Source organism: Bombus flavifrons, chromosome 2 (assembly GCF_040668555.2).
Source record: "Bombus flavifrons isolate JBK064 chromosome 2, iyBomFlav1_principal, whole genome shotgun sequence".
Lineage (NCBI taxonomy): Eukaryota > Metazoa > Arthropoda > Insecta > Hymenoptera > Apidae > Bombus > Bombus flavifrons.
This window is the reverse complement of record NC_138443.1, coordinates 8885141-8901245: the sequence shown is the minus strand read 5'-3', so window position 1 is coordinate 8901245 and position 16105 is coordinate 8885141. Positions and strand designations below refer to the sequence as shown.

At 26.3% G+C, this 16105-nt stretch overlaps 6 protein-coding genes across 9 annotated transcripts; 3 read left to right on the top strand and 3 right to left on the bottom strand.

Annotated features, from left to right (window-relative positions):
* Positions 1-333: 333 nt before the first annotated feature.
* Positions 334-2117, bottom strand: Manf (mesencephalic astrocyte-derived neurotrophic factor). The gene is made up of 5 exons (XM_069132042.1): positions 1915-2117; positions 1429-1527; positions 1231-1355; positions 993-1134; positions 334-902 (listed from the first exon to the last, which is right to left on the bottom strand). The coding sequence occupies exons 2-5, from the start codon at positions 1511-1513 to the stop codon at positions 727-729; spliced, it is 528 nt and encodes a 175-aa protein (XP_068988143.1). The 5' UTR covers positions 1514-1527; positions 1915-2117; the 3' UTR covers positions 334-726.
* A 111-nt stretch (positions 2118-2228) lies between these two features.
* Alg3 (Alg3, alpha-1,3- mannosyltransferase) lies at positions 2229-3596 on the top strand. Its single transcript, XM_069132040.1, has one exon. It carries the CDS (start codon positions 2262-2264, stop codon positions 3570-3572), a length of 1311 nt encoding a protein of 436 aa, XP_068988141.1. The 5' UTR covers positions 2229-2261; the 3' UTR covers positions 3573-3596.
* A 600-nt stretch (positions 3597-4196) lies between these two features.
* Positions 4197-6124, top strand: LOC138189839 (zinc finger protein 277). The gene is made up of 8 exons (XM_069132041.1): positions 4197-4305; positions 4396-4618; positions 4706-4883; positions 4958-5160; positions 5226-5388; positions 5469-5681; positions 5756-5898; positions 5978-6124. The coding sequence occupies exons 1-8, from the start codon at positions 4293-4295 to the stop codon at positions 6096-6098; spliced, it is 1257 nt and encodes a 418-aa protein (XP_068988142.1). The 5' UTR covers positions 4197-4292; the 3' UTR covers positions 6099-6124.
* Positions 6125-6773: 649 nt separating this feature from the next.
* LOC138189837 (probable inactive peptidyl-prolyl cis-trans isomerase-like 6) lies at positions 6774-8944 on the top strand. Of its 4 annotated transcripts, none has more exons than XM_069132036.1 (9): positions 6774-7025; positions 7124-7186; positions 7261-7408; positions 7520-7709; positions 7788-7938; positions 8020-8209; positions 8316-8506; positions 8590-8735; positions 8807-8944. In XM_069132036.1, exons 1-9 carry the CDS (start codon positions 6852-6854, stop codon positions 8925-8927), a joined length of 1374 nt encoding a protein of 457 aa, XP_068988137.1. In that variant the 5' UTR covers positions 6774-6851; the 3' UTR covers positions 8928-8944. The 4 variants fall into 4 exon arrangements, with proteins under 4 accessions (XP_068988137.1, XP_068988136.1, XP_068988140.1 ...); XM_069132035.1 differs by having other exon boundaries at positions 6782-7025; positions 7261-7417; XM_069132038.1 differs by having other exon boundaries at positions 6966-7025; positions 7155-7186; positions 7261-7417.
* A 36-nt stretch (positions 8945-8980) lies between these two features.
* Positions 8981-13317, bottom strand: LOC138189834 (DNA repair endonuclease XPF). The gene is made up of 17 exons (XM_069132030.1): positions 13185-13317; positions 12917-13094; positions 12643-12822; positions 12384-12564; positions 12156-12308; positions 11964-12077; positions 11731-11879; positions 11504-11658; positions 11183-11414; positions 10923-11094; positions 10685-10852; positions 10463-10600; positions 10175-10393; positions 9932-10105; positions 9702-9842; positions 9396-9587; positions 8981-9300 (listed from the first exon to the last, which is right to left on the bottom strand). The coding sequence occupies exons 2-17, from the start codon at positions 12982-12984 to the stop codon at positions 9139-9141; spliced, it is 2598 nt and encodes an 865-aa protein (XP_068988131.1). The 5' UTR covers positions 12985-13094; positions 13185-13317; the 3' UTR covers positions 8981-9138.
* Positions 13049-14289, bottom strand: LOC138189721 (UPF0669 protein C6orf120 homolog). Its single transcript, XM_069131850.1, has 6 exons — positions 14068-14289; positions 13782-13942; positions 13575-13699; positions 13385-13501; positions 13156-13317; positions 13049-13094 (listed from the first exon to the last, which is right to left on the bottom strand). Exons 2-6 carry the CDS (start codon positions 13809-13811, stop codon positions 13049-13051), a joined length of 480 nt encoding a protein of 159 aa, XP_068987951.1. The 5' UTR covers positions 13812-13942; positions 14068-14289.
* Between the last annotated feature and the right edge of the window lie 1816 nt (positions 14290-16105).

Sequence of the window (16105 nt, the reverse complement as noted above, 5' to 3'; positions counted from 1 at the left end):
TAATACTGAACACTTGACAAATTTCTAATTCTACTATCTAAATTAGATGATAAAATCAAATGTTTTCGTGGTCTGAAAAGGTAATGTATTGTTGTATACAATTGTTAAAAAATATTGAGAGAAATATGTTGTAAAAGTTAGGAGTTAGTTATGATTTTTTGATGTAAAAAGAAAAAAATAAATATGTATAACAACACATTATTGATAATTCATCACAAATACATATCTGTTTATATAGTACATGGTTTCTTGATATAAATAGGATTTATACATGTATAAACGCACAGTATCAGAATAGTTGAGGAAGAGCAATGAAAGATAAAAACATGAAAATAATTTGTTGTATGAAAAATTTGAGTTATTTATATTTGTCTAACGTTGGTGTGATAAAAACGGAGCACCTTTCATGATATTTAATTTGTATTAGCATGGCTATACTAAAAGGAATCATCCTTTCTTAACAAATTTTCACTGCTTAACATTTTTAATTTCTTAGACCTATGTCCAAGATATTACTGAATTAAATATAATTCAATATTATCAACTGAAATTTAAATGCATATGTATACTGGCTGTTAGAATTACCATAAAGGAATTATACAAAATTACTCTTATACAATCATTCAGAATAAAGAAACATAAATACCATTAATTATTTTGTAAAAAAGAATACCCCAAAGCTTAGCCATACTAACATAATAATTTATCTACAGTGTTGAACACTTTTCAGAGTTCTGAGTTTACATTATGAGAATATTTGGGTTTCAGTTCTTCAATTCGTTTAATAAAATCTGTTTTCTCTATGCAACCATCACATGTTTCATCCCAGTCACTCAAGATTTTCCTCAAATCACGTACTTTAAGCTTTTTTAAATCAACAGTATCAATATCAATTTGTTTCTCTGAAATTAAATGAGAATATCATACATTAAAAATTAGAAAAACAATTTAATTTGATAATTCAAATTATTCATAAACATAGAATTAATTACCATATCTCAAATCACATATTTGAGAATCCTTCTTCTTCAATTTTTCACATACTTTATTTGCAGGCATAGACCAAGATATAGGTTTACTTAATTCACTTAAAATACCTGTGGCAGATTCTTCCAAACCACCTAAATAATAACACTAACAAAATAAAAAGAAAAATTCAATTAATATAATTATAAATTGCTTATTACGTTCTAGTGTTTATAGCAACAGTGTATTATTATAAATACTTACGAATCTGTTTTCCTTAGATTTAGTACCTTTACAAAAGTCTTTAAAAGCTGCTTCGATTTTTTTTGTATCTTTCTTCACATCTTCACTTAAAGTATTTACAAACCTTTCCACAGTATTTATACATACTAAAATATTATCAAATTTAGAAAAGTGATGAAATTAAATAGTATACAAATAATAAATAAAATATTAATTTACCTTCACATTCATCATTTTTCAAAGCTGTGACAGTATATACCAATCCAAGAATAATAAAGAAAGTTAATAATACTGAACTATTCATTTTGAATGTATTTTCTGCAATAATTTTGTAATTTTATACTCTTTATTTTTAAGAAACTATATTACATTATATAAATTAACAAAACAAAACATTTTGAAGGTTTATATAAAGATTAATAGTCGAATAAAATTAACTTCTTAAAAACAAATAAATTGAATATATTTAAATTACATATATTAAAGATGGATAAATATACTAATATTATGTTTTTGTTAAACTTCTAATTATATTACCTCTTACAAGATATAATAAATACAAATTACACTAGAAACTTATGTTTCTTAAATAGAAATAAGATATTAATGAAAATTTAGAAAAAAGAAGGATAACAAAAATTAATAAAACAGTGAGTACATTTATGTTTACAAGGTTAACATAAATGATAATGGAACACAACTTACATATTGTTGTGCCGATAAAGTAATTCGTGTATTACGTGGAAAATATCCTTACTAAGTTGTAACACAAACACTCTAAAACTTTTAATTCATTCACTTGCTATTGCAACAAAACTTTTAATACAACTACATAAGTTTTATCCACGCTTCACTTTATACTTTATACACGTTGGATTCTGTCAAAAGCCCGGAATCCCAGCTGGCGCATTCTGATTGGCTCTAACATCCTCTGACTCACATTTAACATTACGCTTTGTGATTGGTTGATACGAATTCATAAAAAGATAAAAAAAATTCGCATACAGAGAAGTGAACTTAAAAGAACACGTGTGCTACTTACTTGCAACAATATGGCGCCGCGCAGAGAATTTCGATCTAACCTCAATTCGACAAAACTATCGAAGAAAAATACCAAGAATTGGTATGAAAATTACTTAGAATGGGAAAAATTAAGTTCCTTGTTCACAGATCCAAGAAAATTGTTTTTAATTGGAAGACTATTTATCATTTTGGAAATCATTCTGAACATATTGATTATCGAAAGGATACCATATACAGAAATCGACTGGAAAGCATATATGCAAGAAGTCGAGGGCTTTTTGAATGGAACGTTGGATTACTCGAAATTGAAAGGTGACACTGGACCATTAGTCTACCCTGCAGGATTTGTTTATATATTTTCTATATTGTACTTCATCACGGAACATGGAACAAAGATAAAAATAGCACAGTATTTCTTTGCAGTTCTTTATATTGTGCTACTCACATTAGTTTTTCGAATTTATACGAAAACTAAAAAAGTTCCTCCATATGTTTTGATCATTATGTGTTGTACATCTTATAGAGTTCATTCTATATTTACCTTAAGACTTTTTAATGATCCAGTTGCAATGGTGTTGTTATTTGCTAGTCTGAATGCATTTCTAGATGACCAATGGTATTTAGGCAGTATTTTTTATAGTATGGCTGTGTCTGTAAAAATGAATATTTTGCTATTTGCACCAGCACTTCTCATAGCTTACATATGTAATTTAGGAATATTCAAGACAATAATACACTTACTTATATGTGCCTTAATTCAGTTAGTATTGGGTCTTCCTTTTCTACTTAATAATCCATTTGCATATATAAAAGGTGCTTTTAATCTTGGAAGGATTTTTGAGTTTAAATGGACAGTAAATTGGAGGTTTCTACCAGAACATATTTTTGTCCATTCATATTTTCATGTATCATTGTTAGTGTTGCATATATTAACTTTAATTTACTGTGCATCAACATGGATAAAATATATGAAGTCGTATGCAAAATTAAAGTACATGGAAAAAAGCTTGCAACCTCGACTAAAAAAGAAAGAGAAAGTAGATATGTCTACGATGAGTCAATTATTTATTTTTCCAATGTTTGCTGCAAATTTTATTGGTGTGACTTTTAGTAGATCATTGCATTATCAATTTTACATATGGTATTATCATACATTGCCCTATATTGCATGGTGTACAGACTATAAGACTGTAATAAAATTAACAATTTTGGGCATAATAGAATTATGCTGGAACACTTATCCAAGCACCGTGTTTAGCAGCATTTCATTACATATATGCCATTTGATGTTGTTATTTGGTTTTATGAAACATAAATCTAAAACTGAGAAAGGAAAATAAATAATAAATGATTTTTGTATAATATATATGTCTACTTTTCCTTTTTTACCTTCCTGTGTATTCATCTCATTTTAGATTTGACTAGATATATCAGTTTGTAAGAAATATCCATATCCATAACATTTAAAGAATTATTTTTGTTTTTGTTTTTTTGGTAAAAATATGACTTTAATATTATATTTTAAATAAAATTAAATTCTCGTACAAAATATACAAATATTGTAATTGTTAATTTCAAAAATATAAATATACATTTCTATAAGTAAAAATACTAAAAACATGACTTAATAGCTATACTTCTTTATACTTGACACATTATTAAAATTAATCACAAATATTCAGATTTCTACAGTCAAAGCATTTATCTCGCAGTACTTTGTTGTTTATTTTGTATTTAAATGTTACATTGAAAAAGAACATTCTAATTTTATCCAATAGAAACTTCTCATTTTGACTGAACAACAGAAACATGAGTTCTTTGACAGAGCAAAGTACTGTTCAGTAACAAATAGTAATATTCCTCCATACCTTTGTATGTACAATTAATTTATCAGGATATTAAATTTATCTACAAACTTTAAAGAAATATAAATCATATTCTTACTTTCATGGATATGTATGGATATGATATTTAACCTATTGCATGAAAGAAATTTCTGAAATAAATTTAAATCTTATAAATTATATATTGATGTAAAAGATATTAAAAGTAGAACAGCTATGAATTCGACAGGTATATATTTTATATATTTACATCTTATTTAATTTTATAAATATTTTGCAAATTTAGGAGTAGTATATATTGTACAATATTATGTTGTAGAAAAATATAAAGATTTGTTACCTATAAACAGTGTTTATAATGAAGATGGTACTGTATTTAAATCTCAATTTGTTGGACTTGACGATAAACCTTACAATACAAAATGTGTTTTGTGCGATGAAAAATTCGTTCTTCCTAAAAATGAAAAAGAATTGTTGTCTCATTTATTTGAAAAACATCGTCTTGTAATAGGAGATGTTTGGAATATTGCTAGTTTAAAAAGGTTTACTATTGATTTATTTGAAATAATATATTTTATTGTCATTAAAAATTAAATATTCATAAAATAAAAAATTGGTATTGTTTTTAGCTATATACATTACTGGAGTGTGAAATTTAAGGAAGAGCCTTTAACTAAATTCTGTACAACAATGTTAATGGATTGCACCCCTGCTGGAGAACCAAGTAAAAATGAAAAATATTATCTACTTTCTGATTGTATTTCAGAAGATAAAACTTTAAGACATGAAATACATCAAGCTAAACTGGTATATTATTAGTCTATAAAACTTTTATATGCATACATAGAATATTACAAAATATGAGTTTTCATTGTTTTAAGGAATGGGTTTTATCAGAACAAGCAAGAGAAAGGAAAGATACAAACTTTAATCGTGGTTGCATGTTCTGTAGAACAGAATTTTCAGGTTTACGTATTACGTATATAAAGCACTTAGCCCAGAAACATAATTTATACCTTGGGAAACCAGATAATTTGGTATTCATAGATGAATTTTTAGATAAAATTCAAACAGCTATTGAAAAGTGAGATATACAAACATATATTAATTAAATAGATATTGCTTTGATATCAAATATTTTTCTTTCAGTTTGATATGCATATATTGTGAAAAATTGTTTAAAGATCGTACAGCTTTAAAAGAACATATGCGTAAGAAGTTACACAAAAGGATAAATCCAAATAATAAAGAGTATGATAAATTTTATATAAATAATTACTTGGAACCTGGAAAATCATGGAGACATAAACAGGTATTTTGATAAATCCTTTAATAATAGTTTTGTTCATAAAAGATATAAATACATAAATGCATAATTTTCTCTGTATCTAGAATACTTACACTGAAAATGATGTGGTAGGAGATCAAAGCAGTGAAAATGAGGATGAAGATACCTGGTCAGATTGGAATGATGAAGGCATTGGAATATCTTGTTTGTTCTGTATTTACAGTGATAAGCAGTTCCATCTTATTCTTACACATATGAAAGCAGAGCATGATTTTGATTTTAAAATTGCATCAAAAGATTTAACATTTTATCAAAAAGTAAGATTAAATAAATAAGATTAAATTAAATAAGGTGTGAAAATTTAAATTGTTAAATTATTATTTTAAAACAGGTAAAAGTAGTTAATTATGTCAGAAGACAAATTCATTTAAAACAATGTGTCTTTTGTCAAATGAAAGTGGATACTGTTTTGGAACACATGAAGGAGGAAAATCATTTTAAGATACCTTCACAAAAAGTGTGGGATCAACCAGAGTTAGTACTTTATATAATATGAAATCATAATTTATTAGATTAATTAAAATTTTTACACATTAATAACACAAAATTTCAGGTATTATTTTCCTATGAATGAAAATGAATCCTTTTTATATAATTTGGATACAAGTAGTACTAGTGATGAAGAAAGTGATATTGAAAATGCTACAGAGACAATGTATGAAACACTTAAATAATAAAGACTTTCTGAAAAATATAAAAAGATATACATTTTATTATTCACATTAGGATGAATTTGATAGTAATGTTAGTTGAGTATATGTATATTTTATGTCCTTTTGTAATAAATTATATTTTTTTTCAAACACGACAATAAATGGATTGATTTTATAAATAATAATTACAAGTATACACTCACAAATGATAAAATAAACTTCTTTCACTAGGTTCAAATATAGTCTTCATTTTTTCTCGCTAATCTTGTATAACTTCAGTTGGGAAATGTTGTTGTAGCAATCTATTTTCATTGTAATGACACAGTGGCCACAACAGAACTTAAATTACAAATTAGATTTATTCATTATTGATATACTTTTTATCACTTAGGTTCAATTACTATGTTAAATAACTTACTCAAGGAAAATTAAAATTAACTTTGCAATTATGCAAAATAAAGTCAGAAAAGGATTATCTGACAAATTTTATTTAAACTCTTGTAGAAATGATTACATTCAAATTAAAGTAATAGGTATTATAAATACTATTGCTTTTCAGAAGGCACGATTATATGCAGAGAAATTACATCAACATTTGGCATTTAAGTTTTCCATGCCACAAATTATAGAAATGTTTCAAATGGAGTGGCATGAATACATACTTAAAATGAAAAGAGTAATAAACTGCCATTAGTCCACTTGTTAAAGTATGTTATAATATTAGTATATCAATTATAAATTATAATTATATCTTTCTAGCAAATTGGAGGTGAAATGTGGTCATTAACACAAACTGTTGCTATTTTTATAAATAATAAATTCCTTGGTAATGATATACAATTCTTGCACTATATAAGTCAAGATTATATTTTTAGCTTACCTGTTGGTGTAGAATATTATGAAAATCTTGCTGCAGAACATTGCAAAAAATTTATGGAAAAATCTAAGGTGAATTATTCTTTGTTGTGTAAATGATTTTATTTCTTTTTGTATATAGTAATCTAATAATATAAATTGTGCACTAATATGATGTTGTTAAACTTTAGAGAAAATATGTTTATTTTACATTTTCTGTAGATGATACACCTATTGGTTCATTCGTGTTTATGGTAAGAATTTGCACATAATTTAAAAAGCATAACAATCTTACAAAACTTTTACATTAAATATTATATTAATTTAGCTATATTCTGATTTGTTGCCATTAACTTGTCAATATTTTTTAAATCTTTGCACTGGATATGATGAAGTAAAAGAATGTTACAAAGATGCTTATTATATAAATACATGTTTGCATCGTATAGTTAAAGATGGATGGCTCCAATGTGGAGGTATAGGAGGTATAATTCAACGTTATATCAATTAGTCTTTGGTTTAGTACTTTGAGTATTTTTCAAGTATTACCTACTGTCAGCTTTATTCTAAATATTTACTTCTTGTAGGATTTGAACCATTTCAATCGGATAAAAATAATGCTGCTGATGTTACAATACCTGATGAATCTTATTGTGTTCCTCATGATCGTCGAGGAGTTCTTTCAATGACAAATGATGGCAAACATTGTAATGGATCACAATTTGTTGTATGTTTAAAACCAAATCCTTGGATGAATCATTTTTATGTTGCTTTTGGGTGAGTTAAATGTATTAATCTTAAGTATTTTTATATGATTAAAGCAGAATAAAATAAACATTTAAAACTTGTACAAAGACAACTTATAGATGGTGCTAAAACTTTAAAAATATTAGAAGATATTTCAACATATTATGAACATCCTCTTAAAAAAATTGTAATTTCACAATGTGGAGAATATAGCTTTAATAATGAACTTAAGTTGGAGGCAGAATCAAGGATCTTCCTTGTTTGTATAATTGAAACCAGTTATATTTATAAATATATTTATATTGTATTGTACACCAATTTCCTATTGCCCTTATTTCAGAAACATCAACCACCAGCAAGTATAGAAGGAGAAGATGTAAGAATTACTGATACTGTATTTGATTTTTACTCTATTACACCATGGCTTGATAATATTGTGGATAGTATAGACATTCGCAATACTGAATCGCTTTTGTTGGCTAAACGGTATTTAAATGGTCTCTATTGTCTTTCAAGTGACTATGAACCAGGTGTTTAAAGATAAAGAGTTCTATGGAGTACTAATATTACTATATATACATATTTATTTCCTTTGTAAACATAAATACTCAGTAGAAATTGTTTGATTTTTTATAGGAATGGATATGCGTTTTTATGAAAAAATTCATCTAATTGGTATAGCAGAATATAATACGATAACTGCTAAGCTTCACGATTTATTGTTGAATTTTCAACCAGATGTAATGACTGAACAAGAAAAAATGAGATTTATTTCAGAAGTTTCTAAAATTATTTTAGCATACATTTTTCATCATGAGCATAATGAAGTAAGTTAAATGTTAAAATTTCAGTTCATTAATTACAACTTAATATTTGTAAATCTAATATCATATATACATAATTTATATAGTTTTGTCTGCAACATATTTCATTTAATACTCATGCAACAATACATAAAATATTAGAAATTGCACATGAAATAGTATTAAAAACTATTAAAAAGGCTGCAAAGAAATCTATAATTTCTCGGGAATGTGGAACTGCGAAAATTGCAAAGTATGCCATTTAACTTTTTATTGAAAAAGAAATATCTTTTATGGAATTATTTTTATATTTTATAATTACAGGATATTTGAACTAAAACATGTCAATAATATATTAGTCTCAGAAGGTTGTATGTCACTAATAGAAGAAATATTAAATAAAGCTATATTGTGTTTATTAAAAACTGTTGAAATGCAAGAATAATAAAAATGTAATGAAGATAATTTTGATAGATAAAAATGCCTCACCTTTTATTATTTTTCTTTTTTATAAATTTATACACACACAACCCTTTCATATCACACAAGTTACAATACAGTATCCACAAATCTTAAATTTTATTTAAACATAACATAAAAATGATGTAAACCAGCATTTTAGAAAACAACATATTAAAAGTAAAGTATTTAAAATATTACTGTTTGATTTTAGTAAACAGTTTTTTTCCACGACCTTTGGATGCAAGTTTTTTACTATTTGTGCTTGATTTTTCTTCAGCTGAAGAAAGTTTTTCATGAAATGCACTATATAACATTTCTGCTTCGGTCTTATTTTCAATCATTTCAATAAGTTCTTCCTAAAAGGAAAATAGCATTATTCAAATGTACTATTCTTTATATTATTCGAAAATCCAATACCTTACCTTAACAAAATTTAAATTACAGTACTTACCTTTGTAAGTTTATTAAGATGATCTAGTGATTGCCCTTTACCTAATATTAAATGTAAATTTTTGGAAGTAACTCCAGGTAATTTTGAAACAAAATCTTGAATACGAGGATTATATTTCTCTGCTAATATTTCTTTGTTTTCTTCAATTCCAACTTGCGCAACTTTCTCTGCATTTGGTTGATCTTTTCCTTGCTATAAATTTATATATGATAAATTAGTAATATGAATGGTATCAATTTAGCATACTACCATTTCTATGTATTTTGAGTCTATAAACTCTTATAAATTATAATTTTATTTTATTACCTTCAGTTCTTCAAATAATTGTGCTGTTGCATGAGGTCCAGGTGACCATACAAGTTTCAAACGAGGAAAATGTAAAGTTAAAAGTTGAAGTTTTGAAGTGATAAACATATTTTGAACATCCTTGCTAGCATAATAATATCCCTATAATTAAGAATTTTGCCTTTTAATGAATTTAAAAATTTAAGTAACTGCTACTAACTTTGCAGTATATATAAAACATATATATGTACTTGAAAACAGAATGGTTTATTTGGATCAAATTCTATTAGAAGCATTGGTTTGCTGTAATGTCTTGTCATAGCAATAGCTTGATTGTATAATCTCCCACTATTTAAAGAACCAATTAAATCAGAAATACTCTTCCTTTCAACGCAAATATCTGGTGATAAAATGTAATCTCCCACCTATAAACATAATTATAATATAAATACCCTCTGCCTTTAAATCATTTAAAATTTTTAATTCCTTTATACCTGTAATGTTATAGGTTCAACTTTCATGCCTCGTGTATAAAGTATAGCAGGTAGTTCGCTTCTGAATTCTCTCATGTCAACTATGACAGTATTAGGAATTTCAGATATTTTCGATAAACCACCTTTACGTGTACTCAATTCACCATCTGTATTCGATTGTATTGCAAGATTTAAACAATCTTCAGATTTTCCGTCTTGGTCTTCAGGAATAACCATTGTCTGACATAAAAATATACTTTGTTATAATTCATATATATGTAAAGATTCATTTGTAATACAATAACATACAGTTTTAGCATTAATCAATAGATGAAATGCTTCTTTTTCTCGTCTTAAAGATGTAAGGTATTCTTGTTCCTCCACTGAGCTCTCATAGATTAAGAAATATACTTTTAAATCTATTGATGGATTATTATTTTGATAAACCTATATAAAAGATATATCTACTTAAGTTATAATGATACTTCATTAATAAATTAGAAAAAGTTGTTTTATTAATTTCATACATACTTCAATTTGTCGTACAGCAGACATGTCCGCTACATACATAATGATATTATTTGGTGTATGTTCTGTTAAAGCACGTTGCAATGCCATTGGATCACCGTGTTTTTTCAAACACTGTATCAAAACAACAGGTGTATTTGTATTTATGTTAGTTAAATCCAGATCAGCAATCTACAAAAATAGTTCATATAGAATTCTTTTAATTTCATGCATTACACAGTACAATAGATTCTAGTTTTACTTGTGAGCAATCTTCAAATAAAGTCTGTTGTTTGTTATCTTCAGTTGTTGAATCAGATTGATTTTCTTCTCTGACTTTTTGAGATAATGTTAATACATAAGCATCTTGTTCTTCCTCTGTACTATGTTCATTATTTTCTGCAGATGTAGATTTTTCTTCTACATTCTTTCCACTATTGAAGTAAATGAAGCAATAAAATGCATATTTTAAGTATATATATGCTTTTAAATAAAAGATTATATTTTTAATTTGTTACATACGTTGATTTTGTTATTTCTTTATGAGAAAGTTTCTTTATTGCTTCATACAGTAAATACTTATTGGCACCCATAGTTAAATAATTTCTTAACTGATAACAAATATTTCGATCATGTACCAAAATAAGAACCTTTTCAGCATTTTTGTTATTTTTGTTCTTTTTACTGTCATTCTCAATTTCAAGTAATACTTCCGTTAATGCTGTCCATTTTGGAGTAGCTTCAGGTTTTATTTCTATATAAAAATGATATGTACATTATCAAATTACGAAAACAATAAGGTAAATTATTTTTTAAAATAGAAATCTGTACAAACAAGCTTACCATTTTTTTCGTTATAAATTCTGTCTTTCGCATTTTTAAATAAAGCATCTACAGAATCTAACATTAACCAGCCACTATTTTTTACAGCATATTCCATTGTGCGTAAGCGATTTAACATTGCATAAAACGATACACAATCTTCATATGTTGAACATCTAAATTGTACATTTTTATATTTTTCTGTAGGAAATAAATTTTATTTATTTCTTTGCTTTTTGAATACTTACGCGAGAAGATCACGTAACATTTTTAAATCAGATAATAATTGTTTAGAAGTAGAACTAAGTTGATGCCACATAGGATCTAATTGTGATTGTAATTGCTTATGAAACTTTTTAGCTATTGCATTCTCAACAGTTAAATCATCTAAATCCAACTGTAAAAAAGTAAAAAGAAAAAAAGAGATAGACGGATTTTAGCTTTTATATAATCCAATAAATTATTAAGACTTCATACCTACATATTTATTAAGCCTCTTTAATTCTTTTATTATGTAATTCATTATATCAAGTAAAGAAGTTTGAATGTTTAACATTTTTGGTGTAATTTTTATGTGTAATTCGATAACATCTGGCTAAAAAATTGTTTAATGAATTTTTTACGCTAAAATTCGTGATATATCTTAATATTAATAACTATATAATATTATTACCTTATTTTTTTCTAAACTATTATTTACAAGTGTATGAAAACGCGGCCATAAAAACAATTTTTTAACAAATAATGCTTTCATTACTCGTTCTACTTGCATAAATCCAACAGTAAATGCCAATGCTGAATTAGTGAAAGCTTTAATAAATCCAGTCTACAAAAATTTATAAAATTAAGAATAATACTTTATATTATGTAACAGGGACTCATATCCTTTTTAAGTACCTACTTTATTATGTTGCCTATATAAACGAAGAGCGAATGCTTCTTGATATGAATTTAATATATTATGTGCTCTGTATACAAGAATTCCAGTAATTAAATTTAATGGAACTCTTTTTTTTATGAAATCTACTATAAGAATTCGACCTGACATAAATAGCACACCACCTTCCAAATACAGTCCTTCTCTATAATTATTAAAAAATAACAAAGTGAAAATATTAAACGGGATTTTTGGTTCAAAAAGTTGCTATTGTGATGCAAACCTTTCATCAGAAGTATATTCGGAAGATACAATACGGGGTAATTGATTGAGTCCTTGACTCTTTAAAAAATCAATAAAATACTGTTCATCGTGATTTGTAGTCCCTAAAACTATAACTAAGTTTCCAGGATCTATGTAAGCTCTTAATATATTTGCAAATACAGTTTCTAAGCCAAGTCCCCTAAAAAGTTATAATATAAATAAGTCAGAATCAACTGAGAAACAAAATAAGTGAAATATATTTTATATAATACAGAAGTAAATACAATAATTACTTTGCAGTAATAACCAAACCATCTTCATGGAGTATTTCCAAAAATATTTGATTCTCGTACTCCAACATGATTAATTAAGGAAACTCATGCACTGTATTACAACACATCAAAATAATATATGAAAAAGAAAATCTAACAAATACCAGGTAATGGATGATGAGATTGATGGCTTTTGTTCCTAAAATAATAATACTTACAATTACTTATATGAAATATATATATATGCATGTATTATGCACTTTAGATATTTATGTATTTTAATATATACCTCATTATGAATATTTAAATTTCTTTTAAATGATATGTTTTCTGTATCTGTTGTTTCATACACTAAAAGAATATATTTACTACTTTCATGTGATGGATGTCCATATATTCCTATACTAAATGGTCTTTTAAAGCTGAAAAAAAATATATTTACTACAAGTTACATATTTATTTGTTTATACAAAATTATATTTAATATACCTATCAGGAATAACAATAACATCATCCCCACATGTAGCAGATTGAAGACAATATTGATCTGGTTCGTATGTTGGTTTTGTTGTTATTTGCGAAGCATATAAATCTGTATCTCCAACCCTATGAAATATATATATATATGTAAAAACAACATATGTATGTAAATTAATAATTAATATAACATCTTACTTACTCAGATATTAACACTATTCTAACAAAACCATCGTAAGCTAAATTATAATATTTGTATGAACCGCCTGCAACTTCATCAGTTACATAAAGTAATAATTTATCTTTAGATGCTAACACACAGGATATCTGTGAAAATAAGTTCTATTACTTTAAGTTTGTACAATAATCCAAGAATTTCAAATCATAAGTATATAAAAAATATCTTTACCAAAACAAGAAATAAAGATACATTCCTCATAGTATAATGAATGTTAACATGTTCAACATGCAATAATCATAAACTTGTTGCTATAATCCTTAAAAATCTCACTATAATAACAATATTACCCAATTAACCTTCTTTGCACGTAATTCATATGTAAAGTGTTTCTGGTAAAGTTAAAATAGAACATTAATTAATAAAACTGTAACTATTATGTTATCAATTAAAGCTAATATATCTTATGAATATTTAATAAATATATAAAATTTGTATTAAAAAGTTATATTCTTACAATAAAATATCTTGTACCAATCTTTCGAGCTATGTACGTTTGTGTTCGAAAAAGATATTTGAGGTTAACATATTTAAATTAAAAGTAACAATTCATCCTATATATTATTTCTTGCAAGAATAACATAGAGGATCTTCGTAAATAAATTACAGAATGTTGAAATTATGACAATTATAAAAAGTTCATTTATATTATATATGGTTTATTTTATACGTAGTATGTATTTTGATTCAAATTTGATAAACGCATTAATTGAATAAAGTTTGGCAGATGTCGCATTAAATATATTTATACATTATATATGTACATACACATATATAAATTAATAACATAATAAATTAAGGCTTAAATAACAAGATATGTACTTACGTATGCCGATAATTATATTGTATGGCATATAATCATATTGCTAAGAATAATAAAAGCAAATAAGTGGTTACAAGATATATATATTTATATACATATTATACATTAACAAAGCTGATGAAGACCATGATAGGCAATAATTAGAAAACTTCTGACTATTTTTAAAATAAATATTTAAAATACAGTGTGATTTAATTGTGAATAAAGTCAATAATCTTTCAAATACCATTGTAGAAAAATTAGAGCAATTATATATATATATGTATGTATATGTATGTATATACTTTATGAATTTATACAAATTTAACTTATAAATTACGTATTATGTTCTAGTCTCATATTTATTTATTTAATTGCAAAAATTATTTTTACAAGGATATAATATTGTTCACATGATCTATGACGATGATTAACACGTATCAAAGCTCTTGTTTATAGGCCCCTTGTTGTTCGCACCTAACACTTCGTAACCAACTACGATATCCGGTGCATCACTATTACGAAAAGAGGTATAATAATAATTACTTAGTAGGAATTATTTGTAATAATTAGATGCTATACATATATGCTGTAAAATTATTGTATTATGTAAAATTATTCTTATTCCTAAAATTATTTGAAATAAAAGTGACAATTAATGAAGCATTATTTTGTTATTGCATCGATCGAAAAATCAAGCAAATGAAACAAATACAATAATAATCCCAATTGTCTTTAATTTCGTGATCAGATCTAGCAACTTGCACTATATCTTTATAGTGCAGAAACTAAATGTTGTACATTTTCTATTACGCAAGTAGCGTGTTATCAGGAGGCATTAGAAGGTCGTCATCGTATTCATGTTCTTCGACACCAATGGTAGTCTAACACTGGTCCGTCGAATTGCAAGGCGGTTACCTCGATTCAACCAGTGCAATAGGATCGGTCGGTATAATACACACTTTTTCCTACATCGATATAAGCTACCAGACCGGTAACAGTCTCTCCTTCTCGCGGGGTGTAAACAGGGCCTATGACGAGTCTGCAAGTGGAAGAAAGAGGGGGCGAGCGGTAGCGCGGGTGAGAGTGTCGACTAAGGACTCCTGGGTAGTGATGTGTGCGACGCCTTATTAGCGATGGGAGCAATACCCTCTTGATCCGTTTTCGATACTCTAACAAACGACTTAAGATCAATTATGAATACCGGCGATAACACTTTAGGAAGCCTTCGTATTTGGATGAGTCATTTCAGAAGGTATTGTCTTATTATTTTTTAATTATTTCAACAGCAGTAAGTAAGTTTTTCAGAAGACAAATTGGTCAACTGCACTTTTTATTTATTTCTTAATTTCATTACACAAGTACTTATAAGGACGACATAAATAATAATAAACTTTAAGGTAAATTTAAAAGATAGTACTTGTAACATTATCACTTCCCTGAACTTTCCAATTTATGGAGTTGACCAGCGTACTTCTATATATGTACGTATGTTTATTATTCTCCTTCAGATTACAAAGGTTATACAATTCAGTGTAAACGAAAGGAGGCGTTTACGTATTTCTAAATGGTTTAAATATGTATATACTTACATATATTTCTATAGTTTTATTACTAGACTACGGATATTTATGCAGATTCGCATTTTTATAAGTATATAATTTCAAAAATAGAATCTGTATACATTCCTACA